Source organism: Ursus arctos, unplaced genomic scaffold (genome assembly GCF_023065955.2).
Source record: "Ursus arctos isolate Adak ecotype North America unplaced genomic scaffold, UrsArc2.0 scaffold_25, whole genome shotgun sequence".
In the NCBI taxonomy this organism is placed as follows: Eukaryota; Metazoa; Chordata; class Mammalia; order Carnivora; family Ursidae; genus Ursus; species Ursus arctos.
The window spans coordinates 10,834,490-10,854,312 of record NW_026622930.1 but is presented as its reverse complement, the minus strand read 5'-3'; the positions used below and the strand labels follow the sequence as shown (position 1 = coordinate 10,854,312).

General features: G+C 49.6%; 1 protein-coding gene across 2 annotated transcripts in view; it reads right to left on the bottom strand.

Annotated features, from left to right (window-relative positions):
- Positions 1-8,599: 8,599 nt before the first annotated feature.
- BTBD7 (BTB domain containing 7) overlaps positions 8,600-19,823 on the bottom strand; it is a 78,077-nt gene continuing 66,853 nt past the window's right edge. For both annotated transcript variants that reach the window (XM_057318486.1, XM_026515408.4), the window contains 3 exons: positions 17,552-17,730; positions 15,564-16,010; positions 8,600-13,823 (listed from right to left, as the gene is read on the bottom strand). In XM_057318486.1, the coding sequence (XP_057174469.1) occupies positions 13,008-13,823; positions 15,564-16,010; positions 17,552-17,730 (1,442 nt within the window). In that variant the 3' untranslated portion in view covers positions 8,600-13,007. The remainder of the gene's footprint in view (positions 13,824-15,563; positions 16,011-17,551; positions 17,731-19,823) is intronic.

Below are 19,823 nucleotides of genomic sequence, written 5' to 3'. Positions count from 1 at the left end.
CTTCCAGTTCGCTCTTGGCCATGCCACTTTCCTGCCATGGGATTTGAGGGGCATCAGCCACACCACTCCGAGCTGCTGGCATCTATCTCGTGAGCACCGGAGGGGTCAGCCTTTGGAAGGAGTCAGCATCATGGAAGGCAAGGAGAAGAGAAAGATTCGGTGGATTCAGACATCGAGCCGCTGGATTAAGCCTTGCCCGAAGCTCGTGCAGCTCGTAGACTTTTCTGGAGCAGAGAACACTTCCATGGTTCACTTGTAGTGACAAATGCTCGCTGCCTCACAAGGCACTCATCCCCTTTCTCCCAGTCCTTGATGTATTTTCCTGAACAAAAAGGCCAGCTGCTGCTTCTGGACTCTTCCATTGGCCTCCCATCCACATCTTTGGTCTTCTCCCAGGGATTCCTCTAGCTGGCACGGGAGAGCTGTTCATGGTGCGCTCGGGCACCTGGCCTGGCAGCTCTGCCCTGACCCCCCCACCTGGAGACCCCCACCTGGGCTTCTCCTCAGCCGTCTTTCCTCCAGCGTGGGGCCCGTGGCTCATGCTACTCTGCTTCCCCCCACTCACATCTCAGCCTCCTGGCTTCCCTCTCCGGCCTCTGCCTCAGGCCTGAAAATCCCTCAGTGCGGCTCACCTGTAGTTAGACTGAAAAGTTTGACAACTGTGTTGTGTGGATACGTATCTGTATGTCCACGCATACTCACAGGTACGACATATGTTACCCTGTGTATATCATGAGGAATTGGCTCACACGGTTATGGAGGCTGAGCAGTCCTGCGATCCGCTGTCAGCTGCAGACCCAGGACAGCTGGTGTAGTTCCAGTCCGAGCCCGAAAACCCAAGAACCCAGGGGAGCCCGTGATGCAACGAGCAGCTGAGAGCGGACACTCTCCCAGCTCAGGGGAAGATCCGTGTTCCAGCTCAGACGGTCAGGCAGAGAGTCCATTTTCCCTTCCTCTGCCTTTTTTGTTCTATTCCGAACCTCACAGTTGGGACTGTACCCGCACCCCACCCTGGGGAGTACCTGCTGTACCCCGTCCCTCCATTCCCACGCTAACCTCATCTGGAAGCACCCTCACAGACACCCAGATAGCACTGTTGCCAGACTTCTGGGCACCCCATGGCCAAGCTGACACAAAATTAACCCTCCTAACCACCGGCCCGTCTAGTTCGTCTCACTCCGCCCCACGCCCTGTTTGTGGAGTAAGGGAGGCCTTGGGGTGTGCAGGGTCCTGGGGGCCCGTCTCCTGGGATGAACAGCGGCCTGGGCTCTGCCTACTGTCACGTTCACTCTTGCCCCAGGGCACAACTCTTCCCGTCGTAAGAGGCCTGCTGGGGACCCCTGGGCGGCGGAGCGGGCAGGCAGGTGTGGGGGGGAGGGTTCTCCCGGCTTCCTCAGGAGAGCGCCCCCCAGTCTGCAGGCCTGGCGCTAGGAGTAGAATGGCAGCAAGTGGGCAAATAAGGAGCTGCTTTGGAGACAGGCACCTTCTCCACAGCTTTATTTACAAAAGCTGCAGAGTTAAAAATCACTCATTTCATCCCCTAGGTTGAGGGGGTCCCGCCCCCCCGACGACCTCTCAGTGGCGGACGGAGAGACCTGAGACGCTAGTCACTGTTTCCCGTGGTCCTGGCCTCAGCTCGGGGGGCACTGATCTAGGTGGGAGTTTGTTTACTATCTGCCCCCCGCGCTACACCGTAAACCTGCGAGTCAGGGACTGTCTGTCCAGCTCACTGATGACGTGCCGGAGCCTGGCCCAGCGCCTGGCCCGTGACGGGCGCTCCATCGTGGACACGGGCAGACGGGAGCGCTCGCGAGTGTCCAGCAGCGCTGAGCGTGGCCAGGAGCTGGAAGCTTCTATGAACGTGATCTCACTTCTCACAGTGACCCGAAGAATATGAGTGTCCTTCCCTGTTCTGAGATGTAGGAACCGAGGCTCCGAGACACGGAGGGTCCATGGCTGGTCCAGGTGACCCGGGATCAAAGGCAGGCCTGACCCCAGGCCCTCACTGACAAGGGCCACCTGGGAGCAGTGGAGCATTCCGGGCAGAAACGTGGGAAGGGGCTGAGAGCCTTTGCCTCGATCACAGGATGCCATGCTCTGTCCTGGGGTACGACACCAACTCTTCTCTTGGTTTGGTTTTGGTAAATCAACTTAGACTCACACGACAGAACCGGACTCGCTTCTGGGGCCTAAACCTCTCCAGGGAGCTTTCTCTAAACCTTCCAGGAAACCTGACTCCCGCTCAGCCTCCCCAGGCGAGAGGCGGGAATGGAAGGTGACCCAGAAAGAGCGCGGAGCCTTGGCCCTCGGGGCGTGTGGCAGGGGAGAGAGGGTGAGGGCCAGGGGCCGCTGGGCAGAGGGAAGCAGGTTCGGGGGGCCTGACTCCTCGTGCAGGCGCCTCGCCGCCAGCAGCTGCTTGGTGGCCGCAGAGCCCAAGCACGGCCCGTGGCCCGTCGTGCCAGCCTGTGGCGCAGGACGCCCGCCGCCCCGGACAGCCCTTCCTGGCGGGCCTGGGCTGTGGGGGCCCCCGGGATGTGGGGGGCACGGGCCCTGGACCCCCGCTGGCGGGAAAGAGGCCTGAGGGGGAGTGAGAGCTGCCACTCACCAGCTCCTCTGAGGGCAGCGCTGGAGGGCACCGTCCTTCGCAGGGGGTGAGGCTCCCGCGAGAACCCGGGACAAGGGCAGAGGCTGCACAGACCCGCCAGGATCTCCCTGGGAGCGCCGGGCTCCTTGCCTCAGTCTCCTCATCTGCCAGACTGGGGTCATGAGGTGCCTCGCCGGGCTGTGGCGACACTTAGGGGCCGATGGTCATGGTTAATGGTTAACCAAGTGCTAACCATCACTGTCACCGAGTGGCCTGTGACGAAACAAGGAGAGGAGCAGAGACGAGCCCAGGGTCACTCGGTGGGAGCGAGGCAGGACCCCGGGTCCCTTGCTATGGGTTTGATTCAGTGAGGGTTTTTTAAGATTTTATTTATTTGAGAGAGAGAGAGAGAGAGAGGCGTGCTGGGCTCTTGAGAGAGGATTGGCCAGACTTGGCTGCTGGCAGGCACCCAGCTGCGGGACAAACCAGTGGGCCCGACGGCGGCTGGCTTCCCCCATTGAGGACGTGAGAGTTTCCGCCCTCTGGGTAGCTGGTTCCCAAGAGAGAGGAAGGAGAGGAGAGGCCCGCAGGCAGAGACTCGTCTGCCTGTTCTCTAACGCCAACTGCCAACAGTCAAGAGCGCTCCGAGTGCCCTCCGCGTGGGGAACGAGGTGGGCAGTGCCCACCCTCATTTCCTGCCATGAAGGTGGCCGGGGGCCAGGCCGGGTGTGGCGGGGCCGGCGGCTGCGCTGGGGAGGCTGGGGAGCAGAGCACTGGAAGCACCAAGAGGACAGCAGGCCGGAGCTGGGCGGGCCGGGGAGATGAGGCTGAAAGGTCAGAGACACTAGGGCGACTAAGTGCGTTGTAAGGGGGTGACACCCAGAGAAGGAGAGAGCATCACTGACCAAGTGAGGGCCGTTAGGAGACAGGAGAGGGTGGACTCCGGAGCCAAGGGGGCAGGAGGCCCAGGCCGCCTCCTGGCACCAGAGGGGCAGGGGATGGGGGTGGGGTGTTGGTCCAAGGCCAAAGCTGACGGAGTGGCCATCTGAAGGTATCTGGCCTGCAAGGCCAAGGAGCAAGCAGGGAGCTGGAGGGTGGCCCATCGGGAAGGTGGGCAGAGGGAAGGTAGGAGGGCAGCCCCGGGAGAGCAGGCAAGGGCTGACTCACAGGGCTGGGCAAGCCGAGGCTAGAGCCTGGGGACCACGGGGAATGTTGTCTCCCAAGGCTGGGTCCAGGCGCAGGAGATGGACGTACCCATTGCTTATGGCTGGAGTCTGGCCAGGAGGATGGCTGGCAAGGTGCACAAGGGGAGGAGGTGGGTACCTGGGGGCGGTTGGGCCATCCAGGAGCAGAGAGGAAGGAGGTCAGAAGCCAGAGTTCCAGAGAAGGCACAGGAGGGACATCCGGGAGGATCTGGACAGGGCAGAGGGTGGCCGGAGAGCAGGAAGTGAGGTGAAGATTTCAAAGGTGAGCCCTTCTGGGGACAAGGGAAAGGTGTGTCGTGGTGTGTGGCATGTGTGGGTGGCAGAAAGGGAAGGACAGGTAGCTGGACACGGTGACGACATGGATGGGGAGGACAGTAACAAGGCTGAACTGAGGCCTCAGGGCACGAAAGGAATGCCCAAGGTGATGGGCGCCAGGGTGGGAGAGGGACAGGCAGATGGTGGGAGGCGCTACTAAGGGAGGCTGCCACACACCACCCGTCCTGACCCTCAGTCCATGGAAAGCGCTGGAAGCAGCAAATTCTTGGGAGCAGGCTGCAGGGTGTTAGGAGAGCTGGGACCCCGCTGAGTGGAAGAGGAGGAGGAAGATGTTGGGGGTGGGGGTGGCGGCAGGACACCACAGGCAGGCTGCCCAGTGGCTTGGGTCAGGGATGCTGTGGGAGCCAGAGGGGCTGGATGGTGGAGGGTCCTGAGGGCTGTGGAAGGCCTCAGCAGGGCGGGAACGCAGGTCTGGGCAGCCCTGGGGTGGTGGGAAGTGGGGGCACTCCGGTCTCCCAGGGTTTTGGGTCCATCTGTTGGAATATGCAGAAATGGGACAAGCACCCAAGAGAAGATTCCGGAAACGGAGGCTATTTATGTAGCTGAATAGTGTGAGGGTGAAGGATTTCAGGAGGAGTGTGCACAAGGCAGCAGCTGCCCACGGTGCCTCAGCACAGCCCTTGCTCAGAATGGGAACAAGACTTTGGCTCAGGGTGCCTTGGGGATTAGGAGGCAAAATACACAAAGTCCACCATCAGACCTCAACGAGGAAACTGCTGTCACCCCTTTAAGGATGAGGACCCTGAGCGTTAGTGCTTAGCCCCAGGTCCCTCAGGCCCGGCCATGCCCTGGTTGGCGCCCTGGCGACGGTCCTCACTAGGCAGGCCCTCCCTGGGAACACGAACCCTTCCTCCCTACCCCCTTCCCTGGCTTGGGCTTCCTCACTCCCTCCGAAGCCCAGCCACCATCCAGCAGATTCCCCAAAGTTTAGAGCAAGTCATGCTCACCCCCAGATCCCAGGCTCTCCCCCACCAGGGGGACCTACAAGAGGACATCCTCACTCTGGTGCGGATGGAAAGCTCAGGGTTGGCGTCTGAGGAAATGCGCGGCTATGGGGACCGGGCAGCTCCAGGGGAGGCGCAGGGGGTGTTCAGAGATTGAAAGGGGTCCATGGGCCAGAAAGATGCAGATGGAGGGACATGTCAGGAGGTCAGTGAAGTGAGGCCCATGAAAAATCCTGATGTCATTATCAATGTCATGCATAAGGCTGCGTTTGGAGCAGGGGCAGTGCGAGGTTAGCAGGGAACAGAGGGCAGAACCACGCGTCTCACTTCCATCCTTCCTGTCGAAGGAAACACCCTTCAAACCCGGAGGAGCTGAGCAAACATGACAAGGAGGATCTGGGGACCCTGAGGGTCACTTCTGGGGAAGCAGTATGCTACTGTCATTCTGTACGGGACGACCAAATACTAGAAATGACCAAAGGTCTCCGTTCATCTGCCCTGGTGCTGTTAAGGGGGGGATGGTAGGTTCTGGTAACTGGGACAGGGCACCTTCACCAGTGTCCCCTCGAGGATTCTAAGATGAACGACTGAACACTCGCAGAAAGCAGCTGGATTAGGAGTGGGGTGTTTTAAGAACAAATTCTGCTGAGCTGGCCTCCTTTCCCACGTTGATGGGGTCAGCAGTCCCCGAGTGGGGGGAACGCCCCTGCCAGGCTGCTCCAATGTCACACGCGGAGATGAAGAGACAGGGCAGCTGGTAAAGAGGACAGCAACAGCTTTGGTAGTGTCCCAGTCATCCCACAGCTCACGGACCCTCCAGCCCCGTCCTTTGCCCCCCTCCCCCGCTGGAGCTACTCAGGCTTGTCTCTGTGGGTCTCTGAGTCTCACCTCCCACTCAGATGCCAACCTGTCCCGGCCCTTCGCCCCGGCCTGCCACCAAGCCGCTCTTGCCAGCCTCACTGTCCTCCTCCGTGTTGCCACCCAGAGCACCTTTTGGGCCTGATCTTCCAGAATCTCTGAGCAGCAGCCGCTGGGTTAACTTTGAGGAAGGGTGGAATTGGTCCCTAATCTCTTCCTTGTAATTAGCTTGAAAAGATAATACATGCACGTACCTTGAAAATTCAACCAGGACGAAAGGTGTACAATTCAGCCCCCGCCCAATGACGGTGCCCCTCAAGGCCGTCCTGGGAATATTCGCACAGGTCCTTGCAGACCTTTTCATGTCTATGCGAGCGTATTGCCGACCACCTTGAGTGGGAGCATACGTATGCGTTGTTCTGTATTTTGCTTCTTTCACTTCCTATATTCTGAAGATCATATTCCCTGCTTTTTAAGGGGTGGCCTTCGGGGTGCCCCACACTGCTGCTTTCCTTCTACCTAGTAGGCTACCTTGGCCAGAGGCTCCCTCTAGCTGAACTGTACAGGTTGGAGTTCCTCCAAGTTGACTTCTGGGCCTTCTTTTCATCTCAAACCTTCCCCCGAAGCCACGCTATCTACTCCCGAGGCTTTCCACGCCAGCCAACTACGTGGACAACTCCCACCTTGGACCCCTAGCTCGGACACCTGAGCTCCTAGCTTGCACCCAACTGCCAAGTGCACACGACCACCACTGAACTCCCGTCTTTCTGCTGACCTGACTTCTGCTCTCCCCGCACCCGCCAGGCGCTGGTTCCCGTAGCAGTCACGCCACGTGCAGAATCATATGCAGAAGCCTCCTCCTAGCCTTCTGTTGGCCGTCTGGGCTCGTCTCGGGAAGGCTGCCCCCGCCTTCTGCCTGGCCTCCCGATCCGCCGCAGCTCCTCTTCAGTCCGGGAACAGGGAACACACACCTCTCATTACGTCACGGCTCTGCTTACAACTCCACGGCAGCTCCCCGTCGCTGCTAGGATCAAAATCAGCAGCCCACACTGTGAGGGCCCCACGCACCCCTCACTCCCTGGAGCTTGTTTCCTCGGTGCATCTTCTGGAAACCCTCCCCCGACACCCTCTTCCCCTCAACCTGCACTCTGAAGGTCCCTTCCACATTAATTCTTCCCCATCCGGGGCCAGTTAGAGCCACAGCCTCACCGTTGTAATAATCCAGCGTCTTTTATTCCTCGACACCCTGAAACAGTTACGGGCAGGACTGTCTTGATCATTACTGTCACCTCAGGACTGAGCACTTAGAAGTGACTTACTGCACGAATAAATGTTTGCGGAACAAACGAAGGCCACGCTTGTGCACTTCCACCCCCTGTACATTATGCTCCCCCGGCCTGGGCCACCATCCTTTCTGGGGTGCGGTACAATTTCCATGGTTGAGAACTTGGGCTCTGGAGCCACACTGTCTGGGTTTGAGTCTAGGCTCTAACCGACGTATTAGGCAGGTGTGTGACCTTGGACAAGTTACTTGATATCTCTCTGTGCTTTGGTTTTCTCATCTGTGATAAAATGGCACTAATAATAGTATGTAATTCACAGAGGATTCAAGGAAATACTATCTAATTCACTGATTAAAGAAAAAAAAAATAAAGTGCCTGGCATTGCATCTGGCATATACTTCTCCCTCCATTCATTCCTGGGCCATGTCAAGCCCGTCTTCCCCCAGCCATGATAACCTCCTACTGCTCTGTACTGCTTTGTGTCTGGGACAAAAGTCATTTCCCGTGAGAGTCCAGAGTTTCTGAGAATAGGCATCCTATTGGCTCTGTCTGCTGGGAAGAGTGGACCCAAAAAATATTCCTCAGTGCACTGAGGAAAGGTAAGACCTGGCATGGCTGAGAGGCTGGCCTGCACCCATCGTCCCAGGGGTCATCTGCAAGCACAGGAATGAAAGTTGACTTATTCAATTTTCCTTTTAGGTTTTTAAGAAGCTCATATACAAAAAACCTTAGCTTTTATCCTGAGAGTCCAGAGTTAAACCCAAGACGGTTACAAAATATAGAGAACCGCCTTCGTGAGACATGAAGGCGGAAAGGCCAGAATGGAACTTGTTAGTGAAATGATTAAAATAAAAAACGATACTGATTTTACAGCAATTGAAAAAAATGGAAATTAGAAGACTTCCTATTTCACATGTTTTTTCAGAAAACCTAGACTAGATCATGACTCCCTTACCCTTTCAAATTGAAGCCTGAGTTTGAAAGAGGAAAAGAGCTCAGACACAGGGACACCCGTGCATCTTGGGGCGTAGCTGGGTTTCTCGTTGCCCGACCACAGCGCCTGGCACGCTCCAGGCGTGGATCCCCGTGGGCGGGACCCTGAGCTTCCTGTGGAGACCCCTGTGCAAGTAACTCTCTGCTGCCATTTGTAAACTGGAATCGCTCACGAGTGTCCCAGTGAAATAACAGAAAAGAATGAACTTGACTTAGATGAAAATGTGGTATTTCCAAGGAAACCGTAATAATTTTAAAGAGCCCCTGCTTAACTGAAATCCTGGAAACCGAGGGGAAGTTCCCCTAGGAAGCCTCCCAATTCTACCCTCAGCGGAGGACAAGCGCCTCTGTGACTGAGGCTCCGGGGCTAACACAGACCGTACCCAACTCAGCAGGTTCTATACAAGCCATTTATTTGAAATGCCAACTATATGTAGGATAAAGTCAGTGCTACATGCTTATCAGTAACAGTAGAAAAATAGAACCAGTGGAAACCTTTGTACAACCGTAATGATACTCAAAAGAGAAATGTATCGTTTTACAATGCTTCACACAGACGAATTCAAGTTTGGAGGTACCTAAATAAAAATACTATATATTTCTTTAAAAAACACTATGTACAATTGAAGCGTAAACAAGTTTTACAAAGTACTGGTTATGCAGGTTGTAGAAAACACTTGCATAGGACATGAAATCAGTTTAAGAAAAATTTCTGAGCCTTTAGCATTGAAGGCACTTGACTTTATACCAGTAACAGCACAACCACAAGAAACGCAGTGTTGTAGAAGATTCCAGCTCTCTGAAGGACAGATGTGCTACATAAACAGTAAGTGGGGTTCAGGGACCTTCACCTTTCAGCCGCCCCATCTAAGAGCAGGATTCCACACCACCTGCCCAAGGAACCCAGATACAGTCATGTGTAGGTACACCATGAAGCTTCCAGAGCTTGTCTCGCAGAACCCACGTAAACACACAAACACGAGAGGTTATTTTCAAGACACACACTTGCAAGTAATCTTTCTACAGAAACAGCCACAGCATTATAATATTCAGAATGTGGAAGACTGACACATGGTCCGAGGGTTTTCTAGGAGAAAAAAAGAAATCCAAAGACTTGCCAATAAAACAATTATATAATCGCTATTGCAATCTACAGGACAAAAAGACAACATTTCATAAAACATTGTTCACACAACAGTGTTAATGGAAAACTGTAAAATACCTTTTAGTGTGTGATGGTAACTCTTTTAGTAAGGTTATGTGTAATGAGGTTTGAAAGTAAACCACTTAGTAGACAAAGTAAACCATGGCAGAACTGGGAATAGCACCCATCACTGCTGCTTTAATAGTAACTTTCAATTGCAAGTTGAAAGTCAACCAAATAATAATTAAAAAAAAAAAAGTCAAATAAACATTTCCCTTTGAGTTCGTTCCTAAGGTAAAAACACGAATGCCTCAGAATTGCAAAACAAGTGTCTTACAAGTGTTTCATGAAACACGTTTCCCCCTGAAAGGCGGATTACACATTATTTTGCTGAGTAGTTACTGACAAGTGTCCACCCTTCCCGCAGAGACCAGCGTGCGGCGAGGTCGGCTGCGAGCCCCCGTGGCCCCTGCTGCCAGAACGTAAACAACCAGTCAAAAGAAAACCCAATAACAGGTGGCAATTGTAGTAATAAGAGTTGCTGAGGACGCAAAACAAAGAATTAGGTAAAGTTTCACAGAGAGCTCTACAAAAAGACTCAAATATAAAGAACTTGTAAAAAATCCTTAAAATCCAACTGGTTCTGGAAATGCCAAGGGCGCTTAGGTCTAGGGGCGTGTGCCTAGAAGGAGCTAACGGGGCGTGGGAGGAAGGGAGTGGTGCGGGGAAAACTGAAGCAGCTGCTTCTCATGGATAGTTTTTGCCTTTCATGCTGCTATTTCTTTTCGAGTCACGGGTGACTTTGAACTTAATTTATCCATCAAAATCACAAAACTAAAACAAAAATACAAGGAGAGGACCAACAGCATCTTGAAGGAACATGGATCTTCTCTTCCCACTCCAGGAGCTAAATGGTAGTTCTCTAAACCGCGACATGGCGGGCACCGAAGGTGCCGATTGTCTGACGGCCTGATTGTCCGTGGCCTCGAGAGGAGATCTGGTATTTTGAGATTTGGTTCTCATGAAATTTCTAAACCGAGTGAAATGCCAGGTCCTGCAGCCGAAATTTTATATTATACATACTTTTTTTCTAAGAGCAATCTTACTCAGGCTTCACATTTATCTTAGTACAGCCTTAACAGAATTTTCATGCCAAGTAAGCACTACAGAAGATCGGGGAGGTGGGTGCAAAAGCCAGAGGCACACAGCTTTTCAGCCTACCCTAGCCACCATACCTCACAAGACACAGCAGATACTGACGCCTACCCTCGCACACACAAAGCCCCATCTGCTTACCTTCCACAAGTCACACCAGTCCACAGTCCCACAGAGTAAAGCAAGTTCCTCTCTATACACAGTTGAGTCAGACCAGCTACTACATTATTAAAAGCAAACTTCATAAATTAAAGTAGGAACAGTGGCCACTTATTTTTATGTTTGGGGGATATCAAAGAATATTTAATAAGTTTTCAGGAAAATGAATGTGTGACATCAAACAGCTCTTGTCTAACATTTTAAAAAATACAGGTCAGAGATGAGAAAGCTTTTTCCCACCCAAATTAGCTCTACTCACTCTTATTTGCAGTTCCAGCACAGTACAATCTGAATTCAGAAGAGAAATTTAAAACTATATCAAAATAATTCATGTCAATACATGTATATAAATACACATTAAAGAATATGATGGAATTAACAATTTTTGTTTCTGAAGAGAGACAGACTGAAATTGGCTTCAAAAGACACCATCATCTATTATAAAGAGTCAAACCTCCTAAAAATGAGCACAGAGTCCTATGTTTTTCTATCTTTAAAAAAAGGAGCCTCAAAGGCGATGCCAGCCAGCCTCCCAGGGGACGAGTGTTCGCTCTGGGGGCCGTGGCGCTTGGCCCGACCACCACCAGCGCTGACGAACACGCGAGCAGCAGCTAGCTAGGCAGCGGAGCGGGGCAGCGATGTGCCGGTGTATGCGGACAGACTGACGTGTTCCCCGTCTTTGCGACTACCTACTGTTAGGATTTTTTTAAATGTCAGATTATTCCTGAGTGTATATCCACAGGGTAAAGTAGGAAAGACTGTTAAGAGAAACTACAGCTTCGGGAGAAATCAGAGTTGTTGACGCCCAATAGAAACCTATTTACTTAAAAGTGCATGTAATTCATTTATATGGTAGCTTGTAAAGGCTCCCTAGCCCTGCATAGTTTTAGAGTGAGTGTGAGTGATTCACAGTTTTACATATATGTACATACATAGAAAAGAGGCTCCCAGACACCCTTCACATGAGGGAATGTTCGGCAAGTCCCTTGTCTTCTAAGTGCTACGGCTGTGTGTGTACGTGTTTGTAAAAATACAAAGTGAATGCTCAAATAATGTTGAAGTGATTTAAAAACTCAAATACTAATATATTTACATTGGAGAGTAAGAAAAAAAACAGTCCTTAGCTCACACATTGCCCTTCCAAGGGAGAGGATCTTAAAAGATCCCATGTGCTCAGTGGTTCAGTAAAATCCCAAACCAGCGTCCCCAATGGAGTTCAAGTAGGACATGTAGTGTTTCACCGGGGGGGGGAAAAAAAAGGTTTCTTTTTCTTTTTTGGTGACAAAGCATTATGCATTCTACAACTTTTTTAGGACACCAAAATTCAGACAAACTTTGAAAAACATTTAAAAGAACACATAGGCTTACAAACACCAAATGACATCCGTTAAGACTGAAGCCCTTTTGTTTTTTTTCCCACAGAGAGCAAGACAACTGAAGGCAGCAAGCAGTCGTTTCCCCGGCTCAGCGGGAGAGTCACCGCTCGGAACCAGAAATCCCCGTCGGGCAACCTTGAAGCTACTTTGCTATTTCCGCTGCCTTAGGGTTCCAGGAAACCCAGTGTCTTGAGAACCTCAGCTAGCGCTACGCTAACGCACACGGCCAGCATCTGCGGGGATCCCGATGGCGCCCACGCTGTGAGCAAAGCCACACACAGCTTCAGCCCGGGCACAAAAGGCTTTGCTCCTTTCGGTTCTTTACCGAACCAGAAAACGTCAGGATCCTGACTGGACTCCCGCTGGAGGAATGAAGACCAGCTCCCAAGAACTGTTAAGGAAGAATGACACTAGATTTATGGAGATTGAGCAGGAAGATTTCTGAACTAAAACAATTACCGAAGAGAGAGGAGCATTTTGATGTGCTGTTCTTTGGAATTTCTATAATTAAAAAATAAGCACAGAACTATTTCATAAGAAAATACATCTTAGTGTGCAGTCCAATGCACGTGGAAACTGGTAGATGAAGGTAAAATGCAAAAAAGTATGAAAATACGGTTCCTTTAAATGCGGCAATAAAGTGTGACATACAGATACAAAATCAATACAGATAAAATAAATGTACAAGTGCAAAAAAATTCCATCATTTGTAAAGAGGAAAAAAAGTGCCAGCTTGCTTGCTCTTAAAAATGCTTCCCCACACAACTGTTCAAACACAAAACAGACAGATGCGGCTTTCAAAAGAACCCTCGTAGCATGCCACGTCTCATAAACATGTATATACAAAAACCAGAATAAAATAATGGGAAACCAAGTTAGCTGGCATCAATAAACTGGTCTCTAAGTTGTCGGGTTACATCATAAAATGGGATGTTTCACATCTCAGGCACAGACGACTTGGAGGTTGCTCTCAGAGGGCAGACTTTTTGTAGAGGAAGTCTGGCTTGCTCGGTGACCTCCTTCCCCTGCTTATTGAATCGTCCCTTTCTAAATCGGTATTTCGCTGAGCCCCGTGGCCCAAGGACTCGCTGTCGGCCAGTCTCCTACTGGATCTCTCTTCCGGAGCTTCAGAGCTGCATGCAGGATGTGAGGGTCTGTTGGGAGTCAGCCCAAAAGTCAAGTCAGTTTCTACTGCTGTTCGTCCCCTGACGTGGGCTGGACCATTGCCAACATTTTCTGGGGCTGCCAAAGGAAAGTCTGACCGCTGGGGAGGTTGCTCGACAACATCAAGGTGGATTGGCTCATTCTTTTGTCTGTGAAGATGCCCGTCAGGGGAAAGTGGATATTCTCTCCTAGCTTCTTCCTGCTTTTTAGGAGAGGTCTGGCTAGGTAGGTAGGCTGACTTTAAGCCACTTGGTGAAGCCTTACTGTGGCTATACAAATCAGGACCGAAATATCCACCTTGCGAAGGGGAAGGGGTGCGTCTGCCAGGAGCAGGCGTAGAAGGTCTGCAAGCAGCATTTGAGAAGTCATAGAAATCCGGATATTCCTGCTGATTTTCTCGAGCATCTGATTTTTGCTCTAGTGTGTGTTTCTTTCGAGACGTGTGTGTATGCCTCTGTGGAATACATGACAGATGCTGGGGAGGCCCTGGTCCTACTTCAGAAACGGACTGGCTGAGTTCTGTGTCTACAGCCAGTTCTGGAAGCCTCCTGTCCTTGAGTGACAGCGTGGACACACCCATGGCGATGTCAGGCACGAGATCATTTAGCACAGGTTGTGTGCACTGCAAACAGAGATAAAAGAAGGGAGGGTTCAAAGAAAAACGCCCACGACTCAGTCTTTGTACAAATGATGTTCAATGGTTTTGCTTCCTCACTATAAAAGTGATCCAAGCTTACTTTCAAGAATGATATTGCTATACACGCCCCTGGGTGGCTCAGTCGGTTAAGGGTCTGACTTTTGATTTTGGCTCAGGTCGTGGTCTCAGGGTTGTGGGATCAAGCCCCATGTTGGGCTCAGCTTGGAGCCTGCTTGTCTCTCCCCTGCTCCTTCCCCCTCCACCCCAACCCTTCTTGCTCTCATGCTCTCTAAAATAAATAAATTTTAAAAATCTAAAAAAAAAAAAAGATTACAATATAGAAAATCATAAAGGCCAAAAAACAAAACAAAACAAAAAACAAACAAAACCCCCCCCCAAACCCACTAATCTTCCCTACTGAGATAATTACCATTAACATTTTGAGGTATTTTTTCCACTATTTTTTCCTCTGCTCATATATTAATTTTCACAAAATGTAGTAACATATGTAAGTCTGTCACTAAATTTTGAGATTACTACTTAAATTACAACACAATACTATATTGTATTGATGAATGATGGGTTATTTAGCCATTCTCCCACTGCTGACATTAAGGCTGTTTCCAATTTTTCATTATTATAATCAAGACTACAATGGGGCGCCTGGATGGCTTAGTCGGTGGAATGTTCAACTCTTGATCTCAGGCGTCGTGAGTTGAAGCCCTATGGTGGGTGTAGAGATTACTTAAAAATAAAATCTTAAAAAAAAAGAACTGCAATAAACATACAAATAAACTACCTTTAAAGGGAATTTTATTTAAAATATAAAGTAGTAGAACTTTTGAAATTGTGGAACTGAGAGGCCAATAGGCTGGAAATTTGGCCTATCAAATACTATCGATCTCTGTTGTTTCTTCTTTTTTAGGGGTTTGGGGGGACAGCAGGGAGAGTAGGTAGAACGGTATAAGGAAGGATCACAATTTGACCCAAAGTGTACATTAGTCCACAGTGTCCAAAAAGTCGTATTTTAATACAGATTCCCTGTACTAATATATGGACCTTTTGTTTTCCTACTGAAGACCACTGACAACGTGTGACTGAGCAGGAAGGCTTAAACATCACTGTTTTTTTTTTTTTTTAAACGTATTATATAAACAAATTCAACCCCTCATACACTGCAAAATCGAGCAAGGACTTCTTGCTTAGTCTAGTAGCTACTAACGCTAGCTACTGTGATTCCCAAATGAGTGCTCTGATGCAACAGCCCAGGCAGACACAGGCATAAGGACTATCTGTCCACTCTCTGAATGGGGAGTCTGTCGCCACACTGCTCCCGACAGTACACACAGCTGTAACTTCCCCTTCCCGGCCCATCAACGCATTTGGTAGAAGAGTAGATTCTATAGACATGAGGGCAGATTCTAGACATGTGCTTAAATGGTAACATCCATTGGCACGCCCAGTAACGCTACCCCTTCCAAGGACCTGCAGTGAAGACAAGGAAGGTACCAACTACCCCGACCACACCCCGTCTCTCCCTCGCGCTCGCACTCTGCTCCGTTATCTTTCTCTCTCTTTTCTACAGCCCTGCGGTCTAAGCTTTCAGCTTGTCGGTAACACGGCTGGGTGCTGCTGAGTCCCAGTAGGGTTCCCGGGGTCAGGGAAATTGCTTCTAATATTCCAGGAACATTTTATTTTAGGTAAATTGGCGAAGTGCTAACTTACCACTTGTTTCTCACATGCTACTGCTGCCGAAGGGGCAGTGGCGGCGGCGGCGGCCACGGTCTGTCTCCCCAGTCCTGTGGCGTTGGTGCAATCAGGTGCTGCTGCTTTAACACCTGGCAAGTAGACTGGAGGGGGGCCGGCTTTAGGGGCTGTTCTGGAGTGAAACAGTGAATGATTACAGGGATAGGAGAACGAACGTGAAGGGTGCTGGCTGGGAGGTCTTTGTTTCCAGCCTGCTTTGAGTTGGTTATGGATTGGGGTAGCTGGGGGGTGGTACGGAGGTGGTGGTGGGGGCAAGGGCGGATGGAAGGCCACAAAAGAGTCCAGATCTGTAAACATGGTTTCTGCAGTGGGGGTACTGTTAACTCGACATCTCCCAGACTGTCTCATTGTCAAGAGTGGACTTTCATCCCCGAAACGTTCATCCGGAAAGAACTTGTGAGGATTCTAAGAAAGATTTAAAAAAACAAACAAACAAACAAACAAACAAAAAGGATATTTATTAGCAAATTTCCTAGATAGAAATTTACAGGCTGAGAGCATTAAGTGAGATCCTAAGAAAACTGCATTTCAGCAAGAGTAAAAGGCACAACATATTTCTCTAGGCCAGAGAAGCCCAAGAAAAAAATACCTTAATAACAGCACAAAAGGATACAGTGGAGGCTCTGTGGCCTAAGATACGGCTATCAAGGAGAGCTGCTTAACTAAATATTACAGCAAACAGGTCAGTAATCTCTTGCAAGATTATGCGATAATGCAAAAGCAGGAAATAAAACCTAATTCAAATGTGTCTTTGCTGAGAAAATAAAATTAAGTACCAAAGGAAGAAAAGGCATACAAGCGAGAATCCTCCTAGAATTTTCTGACAAAACGTCTACACGCTGTCTGCAATGAAAACTACAGAATACTAGTCCTTACCTGTTACATACGACTCAGTTTGATTAGTATTTTGATAAACATTATATAAGAATGCTTAACTTATAAAGCTTTTATACATTTTAAGATATCAAATGAAGATACAATTTAGAATGGCAAAGGGGAAAGAAATGAATAGAAAACAAGACTCTATTTCAGGGATGGAAACCACAGCAAAAAATGAAAATCGAGAACAGCCTGCTGCCCTGCGAACACCACACCACATTCCCCTCTGAAGACTCAGGCTAACAAGTCTGGAGTCTGTGGCAAAAAAAATTCAATCACTTGACCAGACAAAATTAAATTTTATTTTAGGCTCTGATTTCACGGCTGTGAACAGACTGCTTTACACGTTCTTCCTTCACTCACTGCAAAACCGATGCTATTGCTCTGGTACTTGGTAAGAAATGAGTTTTTTCCCCTGATCAGTAAAGAAAAAACAAAACAAAGCAAAACAGAAAGCATTCATTCCTTGATTCTCATGCATACAGGATTTGTAACTTCATGCAAAAAATTTCTTATTATCTGGAGGAGGGGAGGGGAAGAAGAGGGGCATCTGGCAGACCTGTCAAGTCTGGCAGTAGGCCACAACCTGAAATCTAGAGACCCAAAGAGGGACAGAGAGCAGTGGAGGGTCAGAATTTTCTATTTCACCTTTGATGGGGATGCACACCATGAACTTTTAGCAGGCCTATTAGGCATAAGAGACACAGTTGCTTACATACACACCTCTTACCTTCACAACATCCACTCTCTACTGGTAAGGAAACTGATACTCGGAGTGCTTATGTGGTTGTCCCACGTTAACTAATATATAACCAGCAGAGCCAAGATATAAATTCAGCTCTCCCTCAAGAGCCCGTGTGCTCCATCCACCCTACACACGGCCTCTACTGGGGAGGGGGGATGGGGCATGGTGGCCAGGACTTCCAGGCTATCACAGATGCTCGAGGCCGCGAAAGGGAATGCGCTAAGAAACAGACACATGCCGTCAAGGCTCCCTGAAGGGTCTGAAATACCGTCTACACAATGATCAAGGCGCCCTGTTTCACCTGGTCGAATGCCATCCCCACCTGCAAGAGCTCTGCAGCAGCGTCCGCAAGACCAAACTCTCTTAACACTCGAATCTGAATTTCGTAGCTGACCGTGGCGCCTTCCCCACAGTTGAGAGCGTAGGCTCTCTGCACCTGCTCAGTGTGCCGTAGCTCCTGCAGACGTCGGACCATGTCTTTCATAATGAGGAGCCGAGGAACTGAAAAAAGAAAAACTTGGTTGGCAAAGCATCTGAGCTGCATGACCACCTACTGAGCACAAGAAAGCAAGCATGTGTTCTGCATTAGAATCTTCTTATATATTTGTTGATAGCATTTTAATTTCCTGGAAACATAGTCATTTATATGCTGCCTGGAGAAGGGGAACCCTGAGTGGAGTCTGGAAAAAGGAGCGAAAACCAGGCAGGTAAAGAAAGTAGAGTGAAGGGGCGCCTGGGTGGCACAGCGGTTGAGCGTCTGCCTCCGGCTCAGGGCGTGATCCCGGCGTTACGGGATCGAGCCCCACATCAGGCTCCTCCGCTGTGAGCCTGCTTCTTCCTCTCCCACTCCCCCTGCTTGTGTTCCCTCTCTCGCTGGCTGTCTCTATCTCTGTCAAATAAATAAATAAAATCTTAAAAAAAAAAAAAAAGTAGAGTGAAGGCAGGTGTCTTGAGCAGAAGGACCAGGCATGTGTCTAACTGGCAGGTGACAGACAGCATGGCATGAGCAGCTGGCACCACTAGCAGCTTAGGGCTCAAAGGTACAAGCAGGAAGAGTATGAAGAGAGAAGGCGAGAAAGATGGGTAGGAGCAGATCACGAATGAGCCTGCATGTCAAGATCAGGAACTGACACTGTCTCCTGTGTACAACAGGGAGTCGCTTGTGCAGGGGAATGACAGGATCAGAGCAGAGCGGCGAGGTAGTAAGCGTACTGGGAGCAGGGTAACTCGGGTTTGGCAAATGACAGCCTGGAGGCTGAATCAAGCCTGCCACCTGGTTTGTAAATGAAGTCTTCCTGGCACACAGCTACACCCACTTGTTCGGGTAGTGTCTCTGGCTGCTTCTGATGGCGGAGTTGAGTAGCTGCGATGGGGACTGCAGAGCCAACAAAGCCTAAAGTATTTACCAAATGGCCCTCCTAGAGAATGTCTGCTGAGCCCTGGTGTGAAGGCCAGAATGGGAGTAAGGTTAGAGGCAGGAACACCAGTTAGGAACCGGGACTGAGGCTGTAGCAGGGGGCTGGGGAATAGGGGACACGGTCTATAAATAGCCAAGAGACAAACTGACTGGACTGGCCACTGGCTGTTATTTCTGGGGAAAGGGGAGCTATCATTTACTGAGGGTCTACTTTGTGCCAGGCAAACTCCTAAGCATCTTACTCATGGTACTTCCTCAAATCTTCATAACAACCCTAGAAAGGAGATATTATACCCATTTTGCAGACAAGGAAATTAATGCTCAGGGAAGTAAATTATCTTGCCAAAAGTCATATAAATAAAGTGGCAGAGCCAGGATACGAGCCTTACTGGAGTCTTTTCCAATAACCAAATGGCCTTCCTTAGAGTGAGGTGAGCAAGGAAGAGGGAAGAATCAGAGAACACCAGAATAGGACCAGGTCTTGTGAAATACAACAACAAAGACAAGTCTTATTTTTCTGAACGTATGTAATTGTGAATATCTCTGGGCTTTCTAGGTTCAGTTCTAAGATTAAATTATGCTGCTATTTAATTGTATTAACTCAAGCTGATAAGAACCAGGCTAATGACCACAGCTTCAATATCTGCACAGATCAGCTATAGTAACCGTTCTCTTCCTACTGTTGTCCAATGTATACTTTTAAAATAAGTGACGGTCAATATTTTGTCCAAAGTGGCCAAATGTGATAAGGCCAACAATTGATCAGATATTAGTCCCAGAATAATATGTGTTCAATTAAAAGTTCCTTTATTCTTTTATTTGTCCTTAATTGAAACAGACATTTATAAGCAGAAAACAAACAGTGTCATTTCTACTAATGCTATAGTCTGCTGATGTTTTTGAATCTTGTGGTGGTAACTGGCAAGAGCTATAAAATTTCTGACCCCCAGATCACTGTGGATTTTCTTACCTTAAAAATGGACACTGGAGTCCTTTGGTTAAAATCAACATTAACTGATGTTCAGAAATTTTTGGACTTAACAGTTATATCTCTAACCATGGTCAATTTCCTCAAAGTCAAGACAGAAGCCTGTGCTACAAGAGAACTCACAGAGCAGATCCTGGGAAGCTGGATGGATCTCTAGGAAACCAACAGTGATCACATTTGGGAACAAAT